Below are 24,549 nucleotides of genomic sequence, written 5' to 3' on the forward strand. Positions count from 1 at the left end.
AAAAAAAAAAAAATTTACAGATATGGACATAGGTGCTGTGGGAGGGGTGAATAGAGAGTGCAAATCCAAGTCTGAGAGTGACACAGAAGGGAGTGGGAGAAGAGGAAATGACGGCTTAGGCAGGGAAGGCCTCTTGGAGGAGATGTGCCTTTGAGTGGGGGAGTGATCCCCTGTGGGATATGAAGTGGGAGAGCGTTCCAGGCCGGAGGCAGGACACGGGTGACAAATAGGCAGCAAGATTCAGGAGCTCGAGATACAACGTGTAAAGGAGCGAAGAGTGTGGACTGGATTTAAATACGAAAGCAGCAAGGTGAGGTAGGTGGGGGCAAGGTGATTGAGCGCTTTAAAGCCGAGGATAAGAAGTTTCGGTTTGACGCGGAGGTGGACGGGCAACCCCTGGAGGTTTTTGAGGAGCCGGGAACGCGGACTGAAAGTTTTTGTAGAAAAACGATCGGGGCAGCAGAGTGAAGTAGGGACTGGAGGCCGGGGAGACAGGAGGCAGGGAGGTGAACGAAGAGTCCGATGTAATAATCCTGACAGTTACACCGTGTACCCCCAGAGACGTCTCTCAACCTCTGGGAGTAGAGCTGACTGAGAAAAGTCGGCGAACGGGCTCACGAGAGGCTGAATCTCTAGCGTGTGAGCTCGTTGTGGGCAGGGAATTTCACTCTTTAGGGTTGTATTGTGCTTTCCCAAGCGCTTAGTTCAGTGCTCTGCACACAGTAAGCACTTAATAAATACGAGTGAATGAATGAATGAAAAAAGGCAATCCAAATATGGATTGATTCAAATCTGCATTTTTCCCCAGGCGGGGAACTGGATGCAGGTTTCTGCCTAATCCGAGTCTTGGTTCAGAACAGTGTAACGAAGGGCTCCGGGACGTGGACTGATAGGATCCTCTGGTCATCCCCGGCACTTATGGAGCTAGCCTCCCGAGTGCAGAGCCTTGAGGGTACTCCTCCTTGAGGACCGTCCAGGAGGGGCAAAATCCCTGCCTTCGAGGACTGTACAGGCCACTCGGGAGGCTGGGCAGACACAAGCTGCTGCGTCACATAATGGGTTCAAGAGTAAGAGCGGGCCCAAGTGGTAAAAATCAAGCAGAAGCAATTAAGTTGATCATCAAGCCCCTAGATCGCAAATGAATGAACAGAAATGCCTCTTCTGGAGAACTTGACCGGCCCCGGTCTTCCCGAGCCCAGAGCGGAGACGTCCACACCACGGGGCCACCCCACCCTCTGGGCTGGGCTTCCAGCCTTGCCCGTCCCTGGTCTCTGACCAGACTGGGAGCATTTCTGGTCAGGCTGGGAAAGCCGAATCGTTGCCGAACTGTGCATTCCAAGCGCTCAGTACAGTGCTCTGCACATAGTAAGCGCTCAGTAAATACTATTGAATGAATGAATGAATGAAAGATCCAAAACGGTGGCCTTCTGGCACCTTAATTCTTCGCAGCCTACTTCTTCCCCACCCCCAGTCCTCCTCGGACCCCTAACTCCCTTCCACCCCACACTCCCACTAAAGAGTGGGCACCCTGGATCTCGAGCCCAGTTTTAAGTACGTTCTGTATGCCCTGCGGTCAGCGCCCCTGTCCATCAAGGAGCGCAGACTCCCGTCTGCCGCCTTCCACCAGGGCACAGCCAATTTATTCCAGCTCTCTTATGCGTGGAATTGGGGCGGGTGTGTGGTTCTTTATAGCATTATAGGCTCAGAGCAGGTGGCCGCTGAGAACCAGAGGAGAAGAGCGTTGCCTCTGTTTTCCTTTCTCCGTAGTTCAGCTCGGGTTTGGTCTGTGGGAGAGGTGCAGAATTGTAAGGCGAAGGTTATATGCACGGAGATGCTCCTACCTAATTCTGATTACCTGCGGCTCCGGGCGGCCGGTGGTGAGGAAAACCGTCTACACCATTCGTCAGACAGCCCAGCTGGAAACAGCAGGTTCCTCCCTCCTGCATGCGCCCCTCCACCCCGCCCCCCCCCCCCCCCTCCACCCTCCCAACACATCCACTTAGACATACACCGACAGAAACTAGACTGATTTGGGATTTGAGATGCCGCCGATTTGCAGCGTCCTGTAGTTTTGGGTTTCTCTTCCATTCTGGCGGCCCTTGGGACAAGATTGGGAGGGAAACGTAGTGATCTGTCTCTTCTTCTCCGTACCCAAAGTGGGGAGCCAGGGTTTAGAGAGAGAGAGAACACAAGCAAAAACACATATGGTCCATGAAGAGAGTCAATTTTAGAAAGCACTGCCCTTAATTGCTTGACAAACGCCAGTTTTTTAAAGGAATTGTGAAAAAAAATGCCCCCTAATTCCCCTGACCTAGCGGTTTCCATAACACGGCGCTTTCCAGAAATGCTATTGATATGAGGTTTTTTGTTGCTGTTGTTTTTTAAATAGTATTTGTTAAGTGCTTACTTTGCGCCAAGCCATGTACTACGTGCTGGGTTAGATATGAGATAATCAGGTCGAGCGCGGTCCCTGTCCCCCGTAAGGCTCACGGTCTTGGCCCCCATTTTACAGATGAGGTCACTGAGGCACAGAAGAGTGAAATGACTTGCCCAGGGTCACACAGCAGCCAAGTGGAAGAACCGGGATTAGAGCCCAGGTTCCGTTGAATCCCAGGCCCGTGGTCTCTCCACTAGGCCACGCTACTTAATAATTGTGGGATTTGTCAGGCGCTTACTCTGTGCCAGGCACTGTACCAAGCGCTGGGGTAGATACCAGCAAATTGGGTTGGACAGAGTCCCTGTCCCACGTGGGCTCACGGTCTTAATCCCCATTTTGCAGATGAGGTAACTGAGGCACAGAGAAGTCAAGTGACTTGTCCAAGGTCACACAGCAGGTAGGTGGTGAACCTGGGATTAGAACCCGGATCCTCTGACTCCCGGGCCCATACTCTTTCCACTCGACCACACTGCTACTTCTTGGGGTAGGACAGGGTTTCCTCACCCTTTCAGATTGGCCAGAAAACAGGAATTCAAACCCAGAGGAGTAGCTGACCACCTCCAACCCGGCCAGCTCGCCGAAGTAATAATAATAGTCCCCGTGTTATTTGTTAAGCGCTTCCCGCGTGCCAGACGCTACAGTAACCCGCTGGGGTAGATAGGAGATAATCAGATCGGACACAGTCCCCGTCCCACAGTCCAAACAGAAGGGAAGACAGGTGTTCTGGTCGGTATTTTGCGGAAGAGGAAGCCGAGGGTCGGGGGAGTTGAGCGACCGGCCCGAGGTCGTACGGCAGGCAAGTGGCCGAGCCGGGATTAAAAGCCAGGTTGACGTGGGTGTCCTGCGATTGTCCTTTAAAGGAAGGGATTGGCCTCAAGACCCCTCACTCCTACTCGGCTGCTCCTCCTCCCGCTGTAGAAGAGAGAGCAGAGAACGGGCATCTGTTCGCATGGGTTTTTCCACATGCTGTTATAAAACAATTATCTGAGTGTCATATGGCTGTCAGATTCAGTCAGTCACCAGTGACCTTTATGCGTCTTTCTTCGGCTCAGCGAAGGAGACAGCAAGACAGAAAGTCGTCGGCGCGAGCCGACGGCAGAGAGGGAACGTTTCTCCGGGAAGGGACGGCCCTCGGCCGCGGGGGAGGGCCAGCCCTGAGACGGGAAGCGGCGTGGCGTAGCGGACGGAGCACGGGGCTGGGAGTCGGAGGGTCGTGGGTCTCCCCCCGGCTCCGTCACCCGTCGGCCGTGTGACCGTGGGCAAGTCGCTCCGCTTCTCCGGGCCTCGGTTACCTCGTCTGCAAAATGGGCATTGAAACCGTGAGCCCCTCCCGGAACAGGGACCGTGTCCAACCTGATACGCTCGCATCCACCCCAGAGCTGAAGTACGGTGCCTGGCACGTAGTAAGCGCTTAACAAATACTGCTATCATTAATAATATTATCATTTGGGTCACGGTTGAGTTTTGCCCACGGGCTGGGTGCCTCGGGAAGGCCCGAGGCTGAGCAGCACTTGCCTGTGGGTGCAGGGGCAGGCGGCGTTTCCCTGGGAGTGGGGCTCGGTTGTTTGTGTGTGGAAGTGGGGTCCTCCGCCCCCGTTATGAGTTTCCCCACTCTGCGGTTCTTGGGGCTCGCACTCGGTGGATTCCCCCAACGCCCCGGGGAGGGTGCTGGAAATGGGCACGACCGTGCGGGAGGGGGCCAGGGCGGGAGTCCCGCCCGACGTCGAGGTGGCCAGCCAGAGGAGTGGCGTTGGTGGAGCGGGGTCAGGAAGCTGCAGTGCCGAGCCCCTCCCCACCCCGCTCACTCTCTCACGCCCCCACATCTCATCATCTCATCAGCCCGCACCGCCGGCCCTCGCGTCACCTTCCCGGCCCTTTCCGCCCGGGTTCGAAGGAGGTCCTGGAGGCTGATTGTCCGGCCCTGGCGGTTGCCTGGTCTCTCCGTCTGGGGACACCCTTTACGGAGGAACGGAGAGGCGGCCGGGGGTTCCGGGGCAGGGGCAGGGGGCGGCTCCGCTCTGCTCCCCCGGCTCCCGGCCCGACCAGCAGCCCGTCTTCCCTCTCCGTCTCCCTCCCGAGGATGTGATCTCCGGCTGCGAGCCGAGTGGGGTTTCTGAGGGAAACTTACCGGACCGTGTGTGACCAGTGGTGTTTGAGAACGTCAGTGATCCTTTTGGCGCTGTCGGAGAAATTCCCCGTTTCCAGCCGAGTAGATATTCGTTCGAATGTGTCCGAGCCTGAAAGGAAATAAAGAATTGCATCTAAAATGAGACCGGGCCGGCTCTCGGTCGCTCAGAAGGGCAAACCCCTGTGATTTTCATTAGGGAATCTGGTGCCGGTAACCGCCGGTGCTCTTCCCCTCCCCGCCCCATCTCCAGATGGGTCTGACTCATCCGGTTTTCGCCTATTGCACCGGGCGGAGGGAGCGGGGTCCTCGGCGGCGCCAGGTGGCACGAGGGAGCGCGCCTGCCGAGCTGGGAAAGAGCGTGCTCTGCTGCGTGTCTGCCGCTCCCTGTCCTCTGCCGCTCTCCGTTCCCAGCTCCGACAGACGGTGCATCCCGACGGGTCTCGAGGGCACCCCCTCCCCCTCAGTCTTCACCTGTGGACCCGGGTGGACCCGGGCTGCTGAGCGGGCCCACAAGTGCCGTGCCCCTCCCTGGCTGGCAACGGTCAGTGCTTCGCTCGCGACACGGCCGTGCGGCGGCCGCGTTCTTCTCTGAACCGGGGAACCCCGCTGCCCCTCCCGTCCGCTGCCCCGTGCTCACCTCCTCCCCCTCTGCACTTGCGGCCTGACGTGCTGCCCCTCTCCTGCCCACGGCCCCCGGGGCCGTTTGGGCCAAGGGCAGGGAGAGAAAGCCACTGGAGCGCGGAGACATGGAGTTGAGGGGACACGGAGTCTCCCCCAGAGGGGCGTAGAATGGCGGGACGGCCACAGAGGACAGTGGGGGAATCACTGGCACAGGGTCGGGGTAATCCGGGTTCGTAGCTTGGAGAGTTAGTGGAGAATGAGGGTGAGGGCCCCTCCTCTCTGCCTCCCCTCTTCCCCTTCCCAACTCACCGCTGCTCACTGTCCTCCCCCGTCCCTCCTTTCACCATCTTCCGCTTTCCTCTTCCGGTTTCGTGCCCTCCCCTCCGCTCCGCATCCGTCTCGTCGAGCGCCCGCTCTTCTGCTCGCCCATCACGGAGTGCGCCGCACAGACCGGGACCCCCCCCCCCTCCCCTCCCTGCCCTCGCGTTAAGGAGCCGATGGAGGCCGTGGCCACCGACCCCAGCAGCCGCAGGGAGATTTCCTCCATCCTTTCCGCCGCTCTTGGGAGAACTCTGATACTGCTGTTGCCGAATGATGAGCGGCCCCCACCCCCCCCACCCCACCAGCATCCAGAAGGGCGCGGTTCCCTTCCCCATATGCTCCGTGGTCTCCACCGGCCTACGGATGATCCAGGCTCCACACTCGAGCCATCAATCATATCATTTATTCATCGCTGACCTCCCTGCTTCTTGTCTCTCCCCACTCCAGTCCGTACTTCAGCTTGCCGCTCGGCTCATTTTTCTAGAAAAGCCTTCAGTCCGTGTTTCCCCACTCCTCAAGAACTTCCAGTGCTTGCCGGTCCATCTCTGCATCGAATAGAAACTCCTTGCCGGTGGCTTTAAAACACGCAATTACCTTGCCCCTTCCTACCTAACCTTTCTCCTCTCCTACTTAAGCGCTCAATAAATGCGATTGCTTGATTGATTGATTGACTGCGCACACTGGGCAGAGCACCGTAGTAAGTGCTCGGGAGACTACAGAAAATAGATCTGGTAGCCCGCAAGGAGCTTACGGTCTAGAGAAGCAGCGTGGCTCAGTGGAAAGAGCATGGGCTTTGGAGTCAGAGTTCGTGGGTTCGAATCCCGGCTCGGCCACTTGTCGGCTGTGTGACTTTGGGCGAGTCACTTAACCTCTCTGCGCCTCAGTTACCTCATCTGTAAAATGGGGATTAAGACTGTGAGCCCCACGTGGGACAACCCGATTCCCCTGTGTCTACCCCAGCGCTTAGAACAGTGCTCGGCACGTAGTAAGCGCTTAACAAATACCAACGTTATTATTATTATTATTAGAGGGGGAGGTAGACAGTGAAATTAATTATAAATAAGGGCAAGCGGCGGAGTTTAAGGATCTGGAGATAAGTGCTACGGGGCTGGGCATGGGGTGAGTATCAAGTGCTTAAGGGGTACAGATCTGAGTGAATCGGTCGTGCGCCCGGAGGGAACAGCTCTTTCTCCAGGGGTAAATGCCATACCCATCCATGCTGCCTGGGTTCCCGTGCCCGTTGACTAACGCATTTGAAATTAATTTATTCTTGCAGAACTAAGTTCAGAAAACCTCAGAACCTGCTTTAAGATCATCAATGGCTATATCTTTTTGTCATCGACTGAATTTTTACAGGTATGTAGCCATTAAGTTTGCTTTGACTCAAATCTGGACCGTAATCCTTCTGGTTAAATTTTCCCCAAGTCAGTAAGTCATTTTAAAATCCCAGGCACAAGGTGCCTTTAGAGTGGAAATAATGTCCTTCAAGGTACGTTAAGGTCTAGAAGTGATTTTCGGTGCACCCCCTCATTCGTTCGGTCGTATTTATTGAGCGCTTACTGTGTGCAGAGCACTGTACTGGGCGCTTGGGAAGTACGATTCGGCAACAGATAGAGACAATCCCTGCCCACAACGGGCTCACGTTCCGGAAGAGGGGTGACAGACATCGAAACAAGTTAACAGGCATCGGTAGCATTATTATAACTAAAAAGAATGATAGACATAAATACACCATTAATAAAAATAAATATAAACATAATTATAAATATGTACATAAATACACAAGTGCTGTGCCCCTGCTCTCTATTGAGACAGACTTAAATTTGGTTGGGGGGGAGTAGGGGGGTCGATATTATTGAGTTTGATGGGATGCTAGGGATGACGACCCGTCCTGGATAATTGAGAAATGAATCCGTCGATCAAGTTGTTTGAGTTTAGAAGATATGCCCTATGCCTAAAAGTAAGCGATGACTCCCGTCAGTGATCGTTTTTCCGGCAGTGCCTTTTGGGTTTTTTAAAACACGGTATCCATGAATAGGTATTACAGTAGAAAGACTGTGTCGTCTCTTATGTCCGTCTCCCCCATTAGACTGTATACGTTCCTCGAGGGCGGGAGTCGTTCTCGGCTCCTCCCAGTTGCCTGTTCACACAGTTAAGTGCTCAGTACACCGTCCTGTGAAAGGAAGGGGACTGTCTGTCTGTGCAGGAAGCACTCATTCATTCCTTCAGTAGTATTTATCGAGCGCTTACTACGTGCAGAGCACCGAACTAAGCTCTTGGAATGTACAAATCGGCAACAGATAGAGACGGTCCCTGCCCATTGACGGGCTTACGGTCTGATCGGGGGGGAGACAGACAGACGGAAACAATAGCAATAAATAGAATCAAGGGGATGGACAGCTCATTAACAAAATAAATAGGGTAATAAAAATATATTCAAACGAGCAGACGAGCACAGTGCTGAGGGGAGGGGAAGGGAGAGGGGGAGGAGCAGAGGGAAAGTGGGGGGAAAGGGGGCTTAGCTGAGGGGAGGTGAATGGGGGGCAGAGAGGGAGCAGGGGGAAAAGGGGAAGCTCAGTGTGGGAAGGCCTCTTGGAGGAGGTGAGCTCTCAGTAGGGCTTCGAAGAGGGCGAGAGCGTGAGTTTGGCGGAGGTGGGGTGAGGGCTGAGTCAAGGCAGTCTTAAAAGGCAGGGCAGTTTCGCCCCACCCCTGTTTGACACTGAATCGAGATCCGCTGGGACGTTTGGTTTTCAGACCTATGCGGCAGGCCTGTGTCAGTCCTTCTGTGAGCTGCTGAAAGAAATTACCACCGAGGGACAAGTTCAAGTGCTCAAGGTAACGTCTCATCTTTAATACGGATCTCCCTGACGTCCGGGAAGGAGGCGGGCGGTGGGGGCGGTCCTTACGGGGCAGCTGCCGCTCTAGTCGACTTGCCGTTCGGGACACCAGGCGGCCCCTGCAGCTGCTGGGTCTCCGAGTCTCAGGGTGCTTATCCCAGCCCCTGATGGATCCTTACAATTCACCAAGCTAGCTTCCCCATTCATTCATTCAGTAATGATAATGGGGGTTTTTGGTAAGCGCTTACTAGGTGCAAAGCACTGTTCTAAGCGCTGGGGGGGGGGATACAAGGTGATCAGGTGGTCCCACGTGGGGCTCACAGTTTTAATCCCCATTTCCCAGACGAGGTAACTGAGGCGCAGAGAAGTTAAGTGACTCGCCCAAAAAGTCACACAGCTGGCAAGCGGCGGAGCTGGGATTCGAACTCATGGCCTCTGACTCCCAAGCCCGGGCTCTTTCCACCGAGCCGCGCTGCTTGAGCGCTTACTGTGTGCGGGGCACTGTACTGAGCGCTTGGAATGGACAGTTCGGCAGCAGATAGAGACAGTCCCTGCCCAATGACGGGCTCCCGGTCTAATCGAGCTACTCTCCTTCTACAACCCAACCTCCGTTCCTCTAGTGCTAACCTTTTCACGGTGCCTCGGTCTCGCCTGTCTCGTCGCCAACCCCCTGGCCCACATCCCGCCTCTGGCCTGGGACGCTCTCCCTCCTCAAATCTGACAGACAGTTATTCTCCCCCTCCTTCAAAGCCTGATTGAAGGCACATCTCCTCCACGAGGCCTTCCCAGAATAAGCCCGCCTATCCTCTTCTCCTGCTCCGTTCTGGGTCACCCTGACTTGCTCCCTTTGTTCTTCCCCCCTCCCAGCCGCACGGCAATTATGTACGTGTCTGTAATTTATTTATTTGTGTTGACGTCTGTCTTTCCCTTCTAGACTGTAAAATCCTTGTGGGCAGGGAATACCTCTGTTTATTGTTGTAGTATATTTTTCGCTCTGCACGCAAAAAGCACTCAGTAAATATGATTGAATGACTATAAAGTCCCTTTATAACCCTCTCAGGGCCCCTTCCTTGGTAGGGTTGTTGACTTTAATGCTATTATCTCTTTCTTGAGGTGGATGTTTAAACTCCTTTCCCCTCATGGAGTTTGAAGGGGTCATGTAAAGTGATTAGGGTTTATATCTCTTTCTGTCGGCCAGCCTGGGGGCCTTTTGGCCTACTGGGATGCGAAAGACAATCCTTGGAGGGTTGAACCTTGTATTTATTACCCGGGACACCAAATCTCTCATTTACTGGTTCACATCTGTTGCCGATGGATCAGCCAGCTATATTTAGGGTCCTTTCGGTCACTTTTTAAGCACTCTGACCAGTGTGATCGCGGCCAATTCTGCGGGTTCGGGCACTTGACATGATTCCCTGTGGGAGATTAGGATTTGCTGAGCGTGCTTTCTCAACACACCATTATCATGGAAGCAGTTAAGAGTGCAGACCAGAGAATGGTAATTATGTCCAAACCAACAATTCGCCTCATTTAAGGGTGACGAGAGTAGATATAGTGGAACCAATGCGTTACGACTGAACCCTGCTTTGTAAATTGTGAGCTTTTGCAGGCCTTACCAGTTCAGGGCAGCCTAAAAGACTTGTAAGGGACTCAGTTCAGCCGGAAAACTCATAAAATTCACAAGTTCCCTTGGGAGATGTAAAAATGGGAAGCGTTGACACTTGAAATGGGTCCACTGGGGCGGGAGAGCGGAGAGATTTGCACTGCAGTGCAGATGTTGAGCTAATCTTGGGTTATAGCTGTCACCGGTTGAAAAACAGTTTTCCTTCACGAGATGCTCTGTTTTCCCTTTCAAGACTCAGGGACACCCAACACTCCAGCCTTTCAAACCTCCCTCCGTTCACTAGCCGGAGGGTGGAGGGAGCTAAGGTCTTTGTTCGTTGGTAAAATGACTCAACTCCTCCTATCTAGACTGTCAGCCCCAGGCCGGACAGAAGCGCCGCCCGAAGATGGTCTTTAAAGTACAATAATGCCTTGATTTTCACTCGGTGGGCGAGTGGAGGTGAGAATGAGATCCCAGCCGTCAAGCAGTGGCATTTATTGAGCTCTTAGCGGAGCACTGTCCGAAGCAGCTCGGGAAAGTAAAATATAACAGGGTTGGTAGACGCGTTCCAGAACGGGTATTTCATCCCCATGTCACAGATCGGTCAATCAAGTAATCACATTCGTTGAGCGCTTACTATTTGCAGAGAACCGTACTGAGCACTAGGGAGATTGCAACAAAACAGAGTTGAAAGCCCCGTTCCCTGCCGGCAAGGAAACTGGCAGTCTGCCACTCCTCCAGCTGCGCGTCTCTCTGAGCTCCCGCTTGAAAGACGAACGTCCCCAGTGACGGTTTGAGACCGTCGATGTCTCTGATGGTAGAACAGACTCTGGTGCCTGTCTGGTATTCCTTGTTCTTTTTGCGCTTGTGAGATTTTCCATTTCTCTCGCCCGAAGGGGCCACCAGCTGTGGTCGGTGCTTCCAAAGAAGTAATTCCCCGGCTCCGTCCTCCGTCGTTGGGTGACCCGGAGGTTCCGGAAGGATTTGGCCAACTCAGTGGGCCCGAAGGATGTGATCCAGATTTAGAGGAATTTGGGTGCCACCCGTGGGTGCCAGGCTGGCGGTTAGAAGCCCGATCGGACCCTTGGGTTTTTTTGTTCCTGGGAAGCTTGAACTGGGCCGTGGGGTCTGGGCACGGGCAGCCGCTGCCAAGCGCCAGAGACAGCTTCGAGTCCTCTTCACCTTGCCCATCTCCCGGACCCGAACCGCAGACCCTTCTAATAATAATAATTAGCAATTATGGTATTTGTTAAGCGCTTACTATGTGCAGAGCACCGTTCTAAGCGCTGGGATAGATACAGGGTAATCAGATTGTCCCTCGTGGGGCTCACGTTTTTTAATTCCCATTTTTATAGATGAGGTAACTGAGGCCCAGAGAAGTGAAATGACTTGCCCAAGGTCACACAGCAGACAAGGGGCAGAGTCGGGATCAGAACCCACGACCTCTGACTCCCAAGCCCGGGCTCTTTCCACTAAGCCACGCTGCTTCTGTGCCTATGAGGCCCGAGGCAGGAGGGCCAAATTCTCTGGCGCACTTGGGAAGCATGAATCGGTCCTGCTGCCCTGTTCCCTGGGGTTTGGCCATATCGTCCGTGGCCCGGGCTGGTGGTGCTTAGTCTCTACTGGAGGGGGGCTCGGGAGGGCCGTATTGTACTCTCCCGGCAGTCAGGACCGTGTAAGCGCCCGACAGAGACCATCAATTGATTTCCCTCCTCGCTAGAGTCTTTCTAACCCGAGAGCCGAGGGCTCGATTTGCAGGGCGTCGGGCACCGAGCTCTTCAAGCTTCTCGCGTCCCAGGAGGGAAGGGATCCGAGGTGGGCGGCGGGCAAGGAGCAGGCCAGCCGACGGCGTCGGTCATTTTAAGCTCCAAGGATCGGACGCTTTGGCCAGAGGCCTCTCCTGGATTCCGAGATTCTTTCTTGTCCTCTCCTTGAGAGGGCATTACCGAATTACGTTTCGGTGTTGTACGACTCCCGTTCTTTTCAATTATTTGGAAGAAAAGTGTTGGATATTTCCACAGATGGGAATCCCCAGAAGCTACCGGTGATAATCGGAGGCATAATCATGGTTTTCCGACTTCTCTGGGGAGCCGTTTGTGCCCGGCCTGGGGCCGACGGTCTAGGTGGGGGCATGCCGAGAGAGGCGAAGGAGTCCTCGACTTCTCGCCCCACCCCCGGGCCAGCCTGGTGTCCAGAGGCCTGGTTTCTCACCCTTCCGTGGGGCCATCTGGGAGCCGAACCAGGTTGCCCTATGGGGCCAGCAGGCTGGGGGCACACAAAGTGGACCGGCTCCACCTGTTCACTTCGGCGATGGGGCCAGCGCGCACCAGCGTGGCCGAGTCTAGAGGAACGAGCGAGCACCGCGTGGCTACCATCTCTGAGCCGAGGAATCACGTGGGCCTCGGCGACCGGGGAAGTTGAACTTGCCCAGGGAAGAGTTGTCAGAGTAGAAGCGGAAGAAGGGTCCGCTGCCAATTCGGGCCCTCCGCCGATGGTGAGATCACCCCTCTCCAAACGGGCTCGGGGATGTGGGGCCGTGGGGACCGGGGGCCTCGCTCCCCCGGCTTCCTCTCCCTACTCCTCCCACCCCCTCTAATGGGATCAAGAGGAGTCCTGTGTAAGAAGGGACACAGGGTGCCCATCTCTGGCTGTTTTGACCTGACCGATCCACTTATGTTTGATTTAATTTCATTCGCCAGTATATAGCCACTCTCCATCTCATTTTGCTTAGACTCTTCACTTCGTACAGCGCGCCCTGGCGATTCACCTAAGCCATCGGATTGGAACGTTTTAATTTTTGGTTTTGTTTTTCAGGTGGTGGAAAACGTCCTCAAAGTGAACCCGGGACTAGGGCCCCAGATGTTCCAACCGATCTTACCGGGCGTGTTCAAAGGAATCATCGACGGGGAGGTGAGATGCCTCTCGGACTTAAAGTCCCTCTTAATGGTCGTCTCGAGGGCGGGGTCGGGTCCGCTAACACTGGTGCACTCTCCCGAGCGCTCACTACGGTGCGGGGCACCAAGTAGGCGCTCGGGAAATACCCCTGTCGGAGTGATCGGGGAAGCCGAAACTGCAGAAGTAGTGTGAAAAGCTGTAGTTTTTGTGTCGTGAATCCTCCCCGCTTTAAATATCTTCGGGTCTCCTGAGTCCTACCGAGTCAGAGCCTCCCTTGCTCAACCCAGGATCTCCCTGGCTTGCTGCCCCAGGTTGGGGGGGACAGTTGCACGGCCAACCCACCCCCCCGAGCACCCGCCGGGCCTGCCGACTGTCCGGCCCCCACCCCCTTCCCTGGCCCATTCTCATGGGACGCCCCCGAGCTTCCGGCTTCGTTGCCGCCGACCGCTGTCTTCCCTGGGCGGCGGTAGCGCGGAAAGGACGCCAGGTCCCGCTCTCGGCGTAGTCGCGGGGTCAGAATTACGAGGTGTGGCTTCGCTTCCTGAGGTTTACCCGCTGCAACCTAAGCATGCCTTTCATTTTTAAAAATCACCCGCCCACCGTCTGTTAGGAGGCCCGTTTGGTTTTCGGTCGCCTGTATGAATTTCCGTGAATTAGCCTTCCGGGGCGGGGGCAGCCCGCTCAAGTGCCGGAGGCTCGGAAACACGATCCACGCGGAGTACGGGGAATGGGTCCGTTCGAAAAGGAACTCCTTGCCCACTCGTGATCGGCCCCCCGACCAACGTCTGACACGGCCGTCTGGGGAATGAATAGCGCTGCCAATCGATCAGACAGGGTACGGAGCTGAGGAGGATTTGGTTCTCGGTGTTGATAGGCCACCAGGGGAGTTTACCAACTGGGATTTTTCTCGAACCTGGCAGAGGTATCCAGTTGTGATGTCTACGTATCTTGGAGTCATGGCCCGAGTACTTCTGCAAAACACCGGCTTTTTTTCCTCGCTTCTCAGCCAGATGGCAGTTAAAGTTAATCGAGAGGTAAGAGTTTACGTCCGCTAAGGAATCCTTCGAATAGAGTGAGCTTTGTTCCCTGTTGAAATTTTTTTTCACTCTGGCAGAAAGTGGGGAAGACGTCAGATGGGGCTGCAGGTTTTCAGGCCAGCTGCCGACCACCGCCGCTTGAGCCGTCCCTTCTTTGAGGTGGTCTCAGCTCTCGGATCCCGGAGGAGGAGGTTTTTTAACTGGACCTGAGTCGTCCAGGCCTCCGTCCCACAGGGCGCTCCGCGGAAACCCTCGGCTGCTCTGATTTGCAGATGGCCTCGGAGGAGCAGCGTGGCTAAGTGGCAAGAGCCCGGGCTTGGGAGTCAGAGTTCATGGGTTCGAATCCCGGCTCCGCCACTTGTCGGCTGTGTGACTGTGGGCGAGTCACTTCACTTCTCTGGGCCTCAGTGACCTCATCTGGAAAATGGGGATGAAGACCGTGAGCCTCATGTGGGACAACCCGATTATCCTGTGTACCCCAGCGCTTAGAACAGTGCTCTGCACATAGTAAGCGCTTAACAAATACCAACATTACTATTATTTTAAATCTACCCCATCTCAAGCCCGACGGTGATTCTTTCTCCCTGTTGCTGCCTGTTCTTGGGTTTGATCTCTTGGGATGCAGGGTTTGGGTTTTGCTGACTTGGTTGCTGGGTTGTCAGTGGGATTATGTGAAGTCCTTTCTGGGCTGTCCTGAACGTTTGGCGGAGGGCACCTCCCGTTCCCTTAGTTTGGAAGCAGCGTGGCCTAGTGGAAAGAGCCCGGTCCTGGAAGTCAGAGGATCTGGGTTCTAATCCCAGCACCACCACTTGTCCGCTGTGTCACCTAGGGCAAGCCACATAACTTCCCTGTGCCTCAGTTACCTCATCTGTAAAATAGGGATTAACACTGAGCCCGCTGTGGGGACAGGGGCTGTGTCCAAACTGATCAGCGTGTATCTGTCCAGCGCTTAGTACAGTGCCTGACAGATACCACAATTATTATTATTATTTGGCCACAGGCCAAGCTTTTAGGGGGCCAGACCTCCTCCTGCCTTCCCCAGCCCTGCAAAAAGCTTCCCTGGCCCCTCTCCCCGACCCTGGCCAGGGCAGATCCCACCCTGGGGAGGGCGGAGTCTCTGGGCCACAGCCCCAAGCTGGTCTGGTGATGGGGAAATGTCGAATTAGTGACACATTGGTGTGGAAACACTATGGGCATCGATGGAGTGAGGGGAGAGGGGTACGGTATTCCTTTGCCAAGCAGGTAGGAGAGGGCTGACCGGCCCTAGCCCTCTGGGCTCTGAGGGGCCGGGGGCCCAGTACCCAGGCGATGGCTTCTTGGGGGCTACTGGAGAAGCAGCGTGGCTCAGTGGAAAGAGCCCGGGCTTTGGAGTCAGAGGTCATGAGTTCGAATCCCAGCTCTGCCACCTGTCAGCCGTGGGACTGTGGGCAAGTCACTTAACTTCTCTGCGCCTCAGTTCCCTCATCTGTAAAATGGGAATTAAGACTGTGAGCCCCACGTGGGACATCCCGATTCCCCTGTGTCTACCCCAGTGCTTAGAACAGTGCTCGGCACATAGTAAGCGCTTAACAAATACCAACATTAATTAATCAATCACCGGAAGCGATGCCCCTCACAGTACAGCCGTTTGGGCCGGACCCCCAGACTCACACATCCCAGCCCTCCGACCGGGACCCGAGAGCTTCCGGTCAGGGCTGCAGAGGCACAGAATGGTGGCTTTCTGTTCTGTGAGCTTTCTGAAGCCTGCTCTCTCCCCAAACCTTGCCCCCGCCCCCCCCCCCCCCCCCCCCCCCCCCCCAGCTCACAATGGAGAATCGACACCTCTGCCCCCAAACTCTCCTGGGGAGTTAGTCCCGCCGGGTCAGTCTCCGCATCGCCGGGAGCGGCATTTGGCTCCCGCTCGGAGTGAGTCTCCTCGTCTCTGTTTGAATTAGTCAGATTGTGAAAAGAGCAGAATCCAGCATGCGCATGTAATCCTCTGAACCGTTCCTTCAGGTGTAGAGAAGATATCACGGGGAAAGGTTCATGTCAGAATAAATTTTCTTTTAAATCCTCTCCGTTTACCTCATCTGTGGCTCTGTCATCACTAAGTACCTCAGAGAGTGGGAAGCGGAAGTCCGATGACAGTGAGACCTTTCATCATCTCATCCGTCCTCACCGCAGCCCCTTGAGGCAAACGTAAAGATCTCCCGTTCGACAGATGAGGAAACTGAGGCCCAGAGAGGCTAAGCGACTTGTCCAGAGTAACCCAGCAGGCCGGCTGTGGAGCTGGGACGAGAACCCGGGTCTCCCAACTCCGGTCCCGGGTTCTTCCCACTGAGCCCTAAACCTAAATGCCGCTGCCCGCCAGGCCCCTTTCAGTCGCCTGGCAGACGTCCCTCGGGGGTGGGGGGGGGAGGCCGGCTGCTAAGATCCGCTAGTCCAGTGAGGACTCGATTCATTCATTCAGTAGTATTTACTGAACGCTTACTATGTGCAGAGCACCGTACTAAGCGCTTGGAATGGACAATTCGGCAACAGACAGAGACAATCCCTGCCCAGTGACGGGCTCACGGTCTAAACGATTCACGCATCCCATCCCTCCTGCCCAACCGCGCTGTCAACAGAGGCTGGGAGAAGCGGCTGGCCGGCACGATTTTCCCGAGGGCGAAACGCGGAGCACCCCTCCGCCCCCAGCCCCAACCCCCGGGTCACGGCCCGTGTTCTGAGTGGAGCAACAGAAGCATCCGGCCTCAGTGGCCCCCAGAGCTCGTCAGGAAGAGCGATGCTTCACACGGGAAGCATCGCCTGGCTAAAATTGAGAATGCCCTTCGAGACGTCGTTGCTGTTAACACTGGTGGAAAATTGAGTATTCAATTAAATATCTTCAGCCAAGCAAAACTCAGACAGACCACGCTTCTGGATTTTTGTTTATATAAGGAAATACCAGGCGTTGAGTTTCCGAATGCCAATGCAGACGCCTCCAAGTAATTCCAGTAATAATGTTGGAGGGGAAGCGTTTCCTGGAACTTCCTAGTAGTAGGAGAAACAGAGCCGAAAAGCTCACATTTGCAGCCCGATCTATGTACGTCGGGGGTGTTCTCTGAGTGTCCGACGGGAGCGGGGGGGATGGAGTGACGCTAGAAGGGCCTCGGAGAACTCTCCGTCCTTCCCTACACCAGCTTTCCCCCTTAATTTTCAGGCACAGCAGCCATTTCCGTGGCATTTCCTTCCTTAAGCTCTTATTTTCTCTAATATCAGCTGCCACCTACTCTGGGAAGATTGGTCCCTTTTAGGCTCTATTGGGAAAAAAACCGCAAGGAGGAGGAAAGTCGTTCTCCCGCCTCACAGAACCGGGTCGGTCTGGAATGCAGTAGGAAGTCTGGAATTTCCGTTACCATCTGGGCGCCACGGACATCTGATCGGCCGTCGCCCGCTCAGGATTCACCGGGCAGCCGCTGTCCCGGTTTTGGATTCCTCCGTAGCCCACCTGGAAGCAGTTGGACATTTGTGATGGCGGGGGCTACTCGTCTGCCCCTCCCACCCGTCCCTCTCAGCAAGCCTTGCTCCCTCTGCCACTGGGCTCTCCTGCAGGGAATCCGCGGGGTGCCGTTTTGAAGTCAGGAAAGAGAAGGGTGAGAGGTTGAGTGCACTCCTTTTTTCATTCAGTAGTATTTATTGAGCGCTTACTATGGGCAGAGCACTGCGCTGAGCGTTTGGACTGTACACTTCGGCGACACACAGAGACATCCCGATCCCAATCAGTCAGCCCCCGAAAAAGGCCGTCTAGTCCGTAGAGTGTCTCTTTTCGGGGCACGGGGTGGACAAGGGTTGCAGAGCAGCACCTCGTCACAGAGCGGGACCGAGTGATGAAATCTTTGGGAAGGCTGTTCCGGCAGCATGACCTTGCAGACAGAGCCCAGGCCTGGGACTCAGAAGGGCCTAGGTTCTAATCCCAGCTCTGCCACTTAATAATAAAAATGATGGCATTTAGTTAAGCGCTTACTATGTGCAGAGCACTGTTCTAAGCGCTGGGAAGGATACAGAGTGATCAGATTGTCCCATGTGGGGCTCACAGTCTTAATCCCCGTTTTACAGATGAGGAAACTGAGGCACAGAGAAGTTAAGTGACTTGCCCAAAGTCACGCAGCCGACAAGCGGCCGAGCCGGGATCAGAACCCACGACCTCTGACTCCCAAGCCCGGGCTCTTTCCACCGAGCCACGCTGCACTTGTCTGCTGTGTGACTATGGGCAAGTCACTTTGCTTTTTTGTGTCTCAATTCCCTCATCTGTAAAACGGGGATTAAGACTGGAAGCCCAGGGTGGGGCAGGGACTGCATCCAACCCGATTAGCTTGTATCTGCCCGGTGCCTGGCACGTAGGAAGCGCTTAACAGATACCATGAAAACCAAAAAAAAAAGCCAGCACTTTCCCATTTAAATGCAGCCAGGTGCTTGTTCACTCTCTCCATTCCCCGCAAAACCCCCTCTCGGGCCGAAGCAGCGGGTCGGTGCCCCTCGGTCCCGGGGGCCCGTTATGGCCGTCCCCACACCCACCTCCTCCTGCCATTTGGATCCGTGCGTTCTCGGTGTGAGACATCGATACCGAAGGGAGGTTCTGGGTGCGAGTCGGCAGGGCACCCCCAGCGGGTGACGTGGCTTCCGCCCCCTTCCCAGAAAGCTGTCCGAGGAAATGCGGGGATGAGGCCGGGACGGGGGGAAAGAGTGAGGGTGGCCTTCTAGGCCGAGAGGCGGGGCCGCTTCCATTCTGGTTCTTTTGGTGTGATCGACGCAGAGGTTCAAAGAGACGTCGTTTTCAGTGCCGTCGGAGGAGGGGTACTCGATCGCAGTTGACGTTCGATCTCTGTCCATCGGTAGGTATTCGCGTAAAACGTCGACTTGTTATCGTGCCCTTGTGTGGGCCCTGCCAGTTTGCAAAAAAACCCGCCTCGGGGGCCGCAAAAGATTCTCTCTGACTTGCGAGCCACAGCCCAGGCCAAAGGAGAGTCCCGGACCACCAGATGCTCGGCAACAACTTGGGATTCTGCAACTTTCTGGGGCTGGAAATCCAACCCTGCCGCCGTGCTCCCTCCCACCAGCCAGCACCCGACCTGCGGGGTTCTTCCTGCGCCCCTCCACCCCCCACCCCCCACCCCCAGCTCTCTCCTCTGATGATGATAGTGGTATTTATTAAGAGCTTATTTTGTGTCAAGCTCTGGGGTACGCTGGGGTAGATACAAGTTAATCAGGGTGGCCAGAGTCCTTGTCCTCCATGAGGCTCACGATCAAGTAAGCCACGTAATCAATCGAATGAATTTATTGAGCTTTTACTGTGTGCAGAGCACTTCAGTAAGCGCTTGGGGAAGTCCAGTGAAATAGAGTCGGCGGACGTGTTCCCTGCCCACGACGAGCTTACGGACTAGAGGGGGAGACAGACGTTAATATAAAGAAATCACGGTCGTGGACATAAGTGCCGTGGGGGTGGAGGAGAGTGAATGAAGGTAGAAATCCAAGTACGAGGGCAGTGCAGAAGGGAGGGGAGGAGAGGAAATGAGGGCTTAGTGAGGGAAGGTCTTTTGGAGGAGATGTGCTTTTAATAAGGCGTACAAGATGGGGAGCCTGTCTCGATTATAAAGAGGGAGGGAGTTCCAGGCCGGAGGCTGGACACGGGTGAGAGGTCGGCAGCAAGATCGACGAGATCAAGGTACAGTTGGCGGGTCGGCATTAGAAGATTGAAGCGTGTGGGCTGGGTTGTAGGGAATCGGAGAGGGTGAGGTAGGAGGGAACAAGGTGACTGTGGGCTTTAAAGCCGTTAGTGAGGAGTTTCTGTTTGATGTGGAGAAGATGGATGGGCAGATACTGGAGGTTCTTGAGGGGGTGGGAAACAGGAACTGAATGGTTTCGTAGAAAAATCATCCGGGCAGTATGGACCGGAGTGGGGAGAGGCAGGAGGCGGGAAGGTCAGCGGTGGAATGAATTGAGCAGTTTTTGTGTGTGGAGCACCGTACTAAGCGTTTGGGAGAGTACCGTACATCGGTGTTAGTAGACACGTTCCCTGCCCGCGAAGAGCGTACAGTCTAGAGGGCTTGGCTCAACGTGGTGACAGGCAGTGGGGGTGTCCCCTCAATTGTAGGAAGCTCTACCTCAGACCCCCACCCAGTGGCGGAGGGGCTGGCGGTTACTGCAGTAAAGATTGATTTTTCCTCCAGTGTTAATGGCTACGAACAACTGGCGATTTTCCCTGTCTTTGCTTTTGAATTTGGAAGTTATTTTATGAGCGCTTCGTCTCTCATCTCCATAAAATCGCGGAACTGGTTAGATCCTCAAGAGACCGTTCATTTCCTCCCCCCGCCCCCAGCCTGAGGGCCAAGATGGGGTCCTTCCGGCAGACCCCCAGCCAGTGGGGTGCTCCCCTGGGATAATGACAGAAATAACAGTATTTGTTAAGCGCTTACTATGTGTTGAGCACCGTTCTAAGCGCTGGGGTACGTACAAGCCAATCAGGTTGGAAGCGGTCCATGTCCTACATGGGGATCACAGTCTTAATCCCCAATTTACGAACGGGGTAACCGAGGCGCAGAGAAGCGAAGTGACTCACCCAAGGTCACTCAGCAGACAAATGGCGGAGCCGGGCCGGGACGTATTGGCGGGGGCTCCAGTTGTATTGAGAAGTGCCCTTGGCCGGTTTCCAGCGTAAAAGTGTCTCCGTCGAGCTTCCCCTCCAGGATCCAGTAAGATGGGCTTTCGCGGTTCCTTCCGGCGTCCAGGGACCTGAACCCCTTTTGTATTGCTGTCACTCGCGAGGTCGCGTGGAGGGGGTGCAGTCTTCCGGAAGAGACTGTGTTGCCCCTCCCAAGATACGGACAGCTTGGGACCGGGCTCAGCAGATTCGGCTTCCCAATCGTCGATCCCGTCGCGACGACGACGATGAGGGAATTGCTCTTCAGCTACCCTGAGGTGGCCTCCGTGTCTTTCAGATGGACCAGCTCCTGGGGAACATGATTGAAATGTGGGTCGACCGCATGGACAACATCACTCAGCCCGAAAGGAGGAAACTTTCGGCCTTAGCGCTGCTGTCGCTCCTTCCGTCGGATAACAGGTGAGAGGAGGATGCCCACCTCCGAGGAGTGGGGAAACGTGGACCGGATGGTTTTGATCCGGGCTGGATCCGAGATCCAGGCTTCCCCCAAGCGCGCGGCGCCGGTCACGTTGTCGTATGTGTTTACCGGTGGCGAACGGGCTGCAGTTCGCCGGGGTGAGGGGAGACTGCGTCTTCTCCCCCGAGCCCCTCACCCTCCCGGGAGCCAGAGGTACGAGGGACGTGGCGGGTGTGGGAGGTGGCGATCCCTGGCTTAGAGGTCGGCCAGGGAGAGGGGAAGTTGAGGGGAGTTGTTTCTTCGAGCCCTCCCGGGCTGAGAGTGATTCAAGAGCAGACCCAGCCGTGATCGATTTGGTACGTTCAATGCAAATGTCGTTTCAGTCAATCAGATAGTGTTTAGTAAACATTGAAATGGGGAAGGGGTAAGAGATGGGGGCAGGAGCTGGCACTCGGCTAGAACCACGTGAAAATGGGTCCAGGTGGGCATAATCTCTGGAGTTTGCACTCTAGTAGGAGATCTCTGGGGTGGGTGAGCTGGGAACCTCCCCCGGGGGTGCCGAGCGCAGTCACGCCGAAGGCCTCGACAGCCTGATCTTCGTGGGCGAGGCCCATGGAGAGGGAGGGGCCGTGGGCTCCGGCTGGGCTAGTTCGAGCTGCACGGCGTCCCCGGGACTCCGTCCCGGCCCTGGTGCCGACGCCTCCGTCAGCGGGGGACTGTTTGCCTCGGGGAGGGCTGACCCCTCGCTGCCTCCGCGCCCCCGGCCATCCCGGCTTCTCCCCGACGAAGGCCGAGCAAGTCGCTCGTCTCCCGGGGCCGTCGGGCAGGCTGGGCTGCTCCCCCACCGGCCGCGGGGCTTTCCCGTGCTGCCCTTGACCCTGGGGCCGGGGAAGCTAGGAGGCCACCGGCCGGGGCAAGAGAGCATCTACGGTGCCCAGGCCCACCTGATGCCTCCACGTCCCAAGGCTGTGGCGGGAGCAGGTCCCCCCGGCTCTGAGCGTGACGCTTATGACTCGATTGACCCGGCCTTCGATCCCGAGGCTGACGGGCGCTTCCCGTGGGCCCACGGTATCCCCACCGTTCCCACTGCTTTCGTGGGGACACGACTCAGCTGGGCACATCCTCACGAGGGCTCCGTGACATCAGACTCGACGCCTTTTACAGCGAGGGTTCTCACGTCCGTGGGGAGACCCCAGGCTTACCTCTCGCTCTGGGGACGTGGCTGGGAGTGGGTGGACTCTGGGCTGGAGGAAAGCAGGCGGAAGGCCAAAACTCTAAGTTCCAATGTGGCAACGCAGGGACAGCTGCTCCATCCCGGCCCTTCTAGAGCCCTGGGGCAGGCATGCCTACCTGCAGATTTTGAAAATCACTCTGTCCTTGAGGGATAAAGCTTGCTTTGGCTTTTCCCAGGTGCTTTTTCGTAGTTTGCCCGCTCCCAAATTAGATCCACTTCTAGTTCCTCCTTCACGTTAAGAGCCTGAAGACTCTGAGTTTATTGAATCGTTGATACTTTCTGAAAGGTCTTGTGAACCTCCAGGGAAGGCCAGAGAGATTACTATTCAATTCATAGAACGACCTCTTCGTTTCGCTGATCCGAAAAAGCGTGCCGGTTTACTTCCCAAATGACTCGTCAGTTCAGTTACTGTTTTGGCAACTTGGAATAACTCATCATCCTTCTCCTGGAAAACATCGGTAATTTGGGTTCAGCAAAATGGCGATTAAAAATACGACTGTAGTACGTTCAAAGAATCTAGTTAAATCCAAACTGGTTCTTGGTGATGGATGAAGTGTGCCTTAAATCTTCCACAATTTGGGAAATGCTGGGGCTTGTTGAAAAATGTAAGGGAGGGGATAGGTGGAGATTTCGAGTGGGTTTTTGCTTTGCTTTTTTGGAATTGGCGCCTCTGGAGAGCAGGGTGCCGTACTAGACGCTAGTTGGGTGCGGAGCCCAGTGGCGCCTGTCTACCTGTGTACGGGGCATTGAACTGGGCGTCTGCTGTGTGCGGGGCGTTGGCCGGGGCACCTCGTTTCTATTCTCACGTTTCCATTGACCAAAAGGGGCCAAATTGGCATTTTGGAAAGCAGAAGCAATCGTCACGCCATCCTGCGTCGAACACCGTACTGGGAGCTTGAGAGAGTATGTCTTGTTTTATGCTGTCGAGTCGTCTCCGACCCGTCGCGACGCCGTGGACGTCTCTCTCCCGGAATGCCCCCCCTTCCATACGCAGCCATTCCGGTGGCGGATCCGTAGAGTTTTCTCTGTAAAAATCCGGAAGGGGTTGACCATCGCCTTCTTCCGCGCAGTAAACTCGAGTCTCCGCCCTCGACTCTCTCCCGTGCCGCCGCTGCCCAGCCGAGGTGGGTTTTGACATGTAGCAGGTGGCCTTCCGTTGGCTAGCCACTGGCCAAGCCTGGAATGGAACGAATATGCTTCGGCTTGACTCTCCCTCCCGGAGTCGAGACCGGTGGGATACTGGGAACTCTCAGGGTGCGACCCCGAGAGGCGTGAGAGAGTGTAATAGAGTTAAAGGACCCGGTCCGTGCCCGCAAGGACCTTTCACTTTAACAGGGGCACCTGACACCGAATAAACTACCGCCCTGTAGTTGATGCGGGAAGGAGAGGCAGGGGAGCGGCGGCCGGGTGAATGCGTCAAGTCCCCCACAGTAGCAGGTGTCAGATGATTCCGCAGCCACCGAGCCCACCTCTTGCGGGCGGCCCGTGGATTGGACCGTGCTTTTACTGACCAAGAAACGCGAAACGGAGATTTCATTCTTAACTGATTATGCTGATTGCTTGCTCTTCTTCTGGACAGTTGTTTCGTGTGTGCTTTTGAGAGCAATTTCAGAGATCCTGAATAGTGCCTAGATGAAAATGGTTGGCGAGTTTCCCCCCTCATACACTGCGGTACAATCCGTATTTAGGGGAAAAGGGTTTGTTTTTTTTAATTCCCGGATGCTTTCTTTTATGTGGAAATGATGTCCTTTTTGTCTCCTTACGTATCCGCGTGGTTCGACTCTTCAAAGATCTGTGCCCACAGAGCGACAGACGTAAAAGCACACTTGTGGATGAGACTGTAAATAATCAGGCTTTCTTTGGGTAATATTTCTCGAAGACAGCAATTCATCTCTGCCTTCAAAGACTCAACTCGTGATGAAAGCGCGGATTTCACCAAGTTATAAGTGCTTTTTGAGGTTGGACTCGACTAGTTTCAGATTTCACCCCGGGCTCTTAGCTCGGCTTTAGGAAACGTAGCAAGCAGGACGTGCCAGAGTGAGGAGAAGGTTTGGCTGTCGGGCTCCTGATCGGCCACTGACCGCCGCCCTCCCACGGGATCCCGGAGCCCCCCGGCCCCGAGGACGCAGCTCCACACGGCGGGTCCTTGCCTTCCGACCACCGGGGCCGGAGGGGGCTGGCCGCCCTCGGGAGCTCGACCGTTGAGGGTCTGGTCTCTGGGTGACCACGCCTTCGGTGCCCACGACCTGAGGATGGACAGAAGGGACCCCTCCACTTCCACAGACCTTCCTTCTGCCTCGCGTGGTGACACGGGTCACCTGCTGGGTCACCCCCAGGCACCCCACCTAACCGCCCCGGCC

The 24,549-nt window shown here is 55.6% G+C and overlaps 1 protein-coding gene across 4 annotated transcripts in view; it reads left to right on the forward strand.

Annotated features, from left to right (window-relative positions):
- The window catches only part of IPO11 (importin 11), a 142,864-nt gene that overhangs the window by 80,138 nt on the left and 38,177 nt on the right, over positions 1-24,549 (forward strand). For 3 of the 4 annotated variants that reach the window (XM_029058977.2, XM_039910339.1, XM_029058989.1), the window contains exons 23-27: positions 6,784-6,863; positions 8,262-8,342; positions 12,762-12,857; positions 13,763-13,876; positions 20,836-20,957. In XM_029058977.2, the coding sequence (XP_028914810.1) occupies positions 6,784-6,863; positions 8,262-8,342; positions 12,762-12,857; positions 13,763-13,876; positions 20,836-20,957 (493 nt within the window). The remainder of the gene's footprint in view (positions 1-6,783; positions 6,864-8,261; positions 8,343-12,761; positions 12,858-13,762; positions 13,877-20,835; positions 20,958-24,549) is intronic. The other variant, XM_029058981.2, reaches the window with a different exon arrangement.

The sequence above is a fragment of the Ornithorhynchus anatinus genome, chromosome 1 (genome assembly GCF_004115215.2).
Source record: "Ornithorhynchus anatinus isolate Pmale09 chromosome 1, mOrnAna1.pri.v4, whole genome shotgun sequence".
In the NCBI taxonomy this organism is placed as follows: domain Eukaryota; kingdom Metazoa; phylum Chordata; class Mammalia; order Monotremata; family Ornithorhynchidae; genus Ornithorhynchus; species Ornithorhynchus anatinus.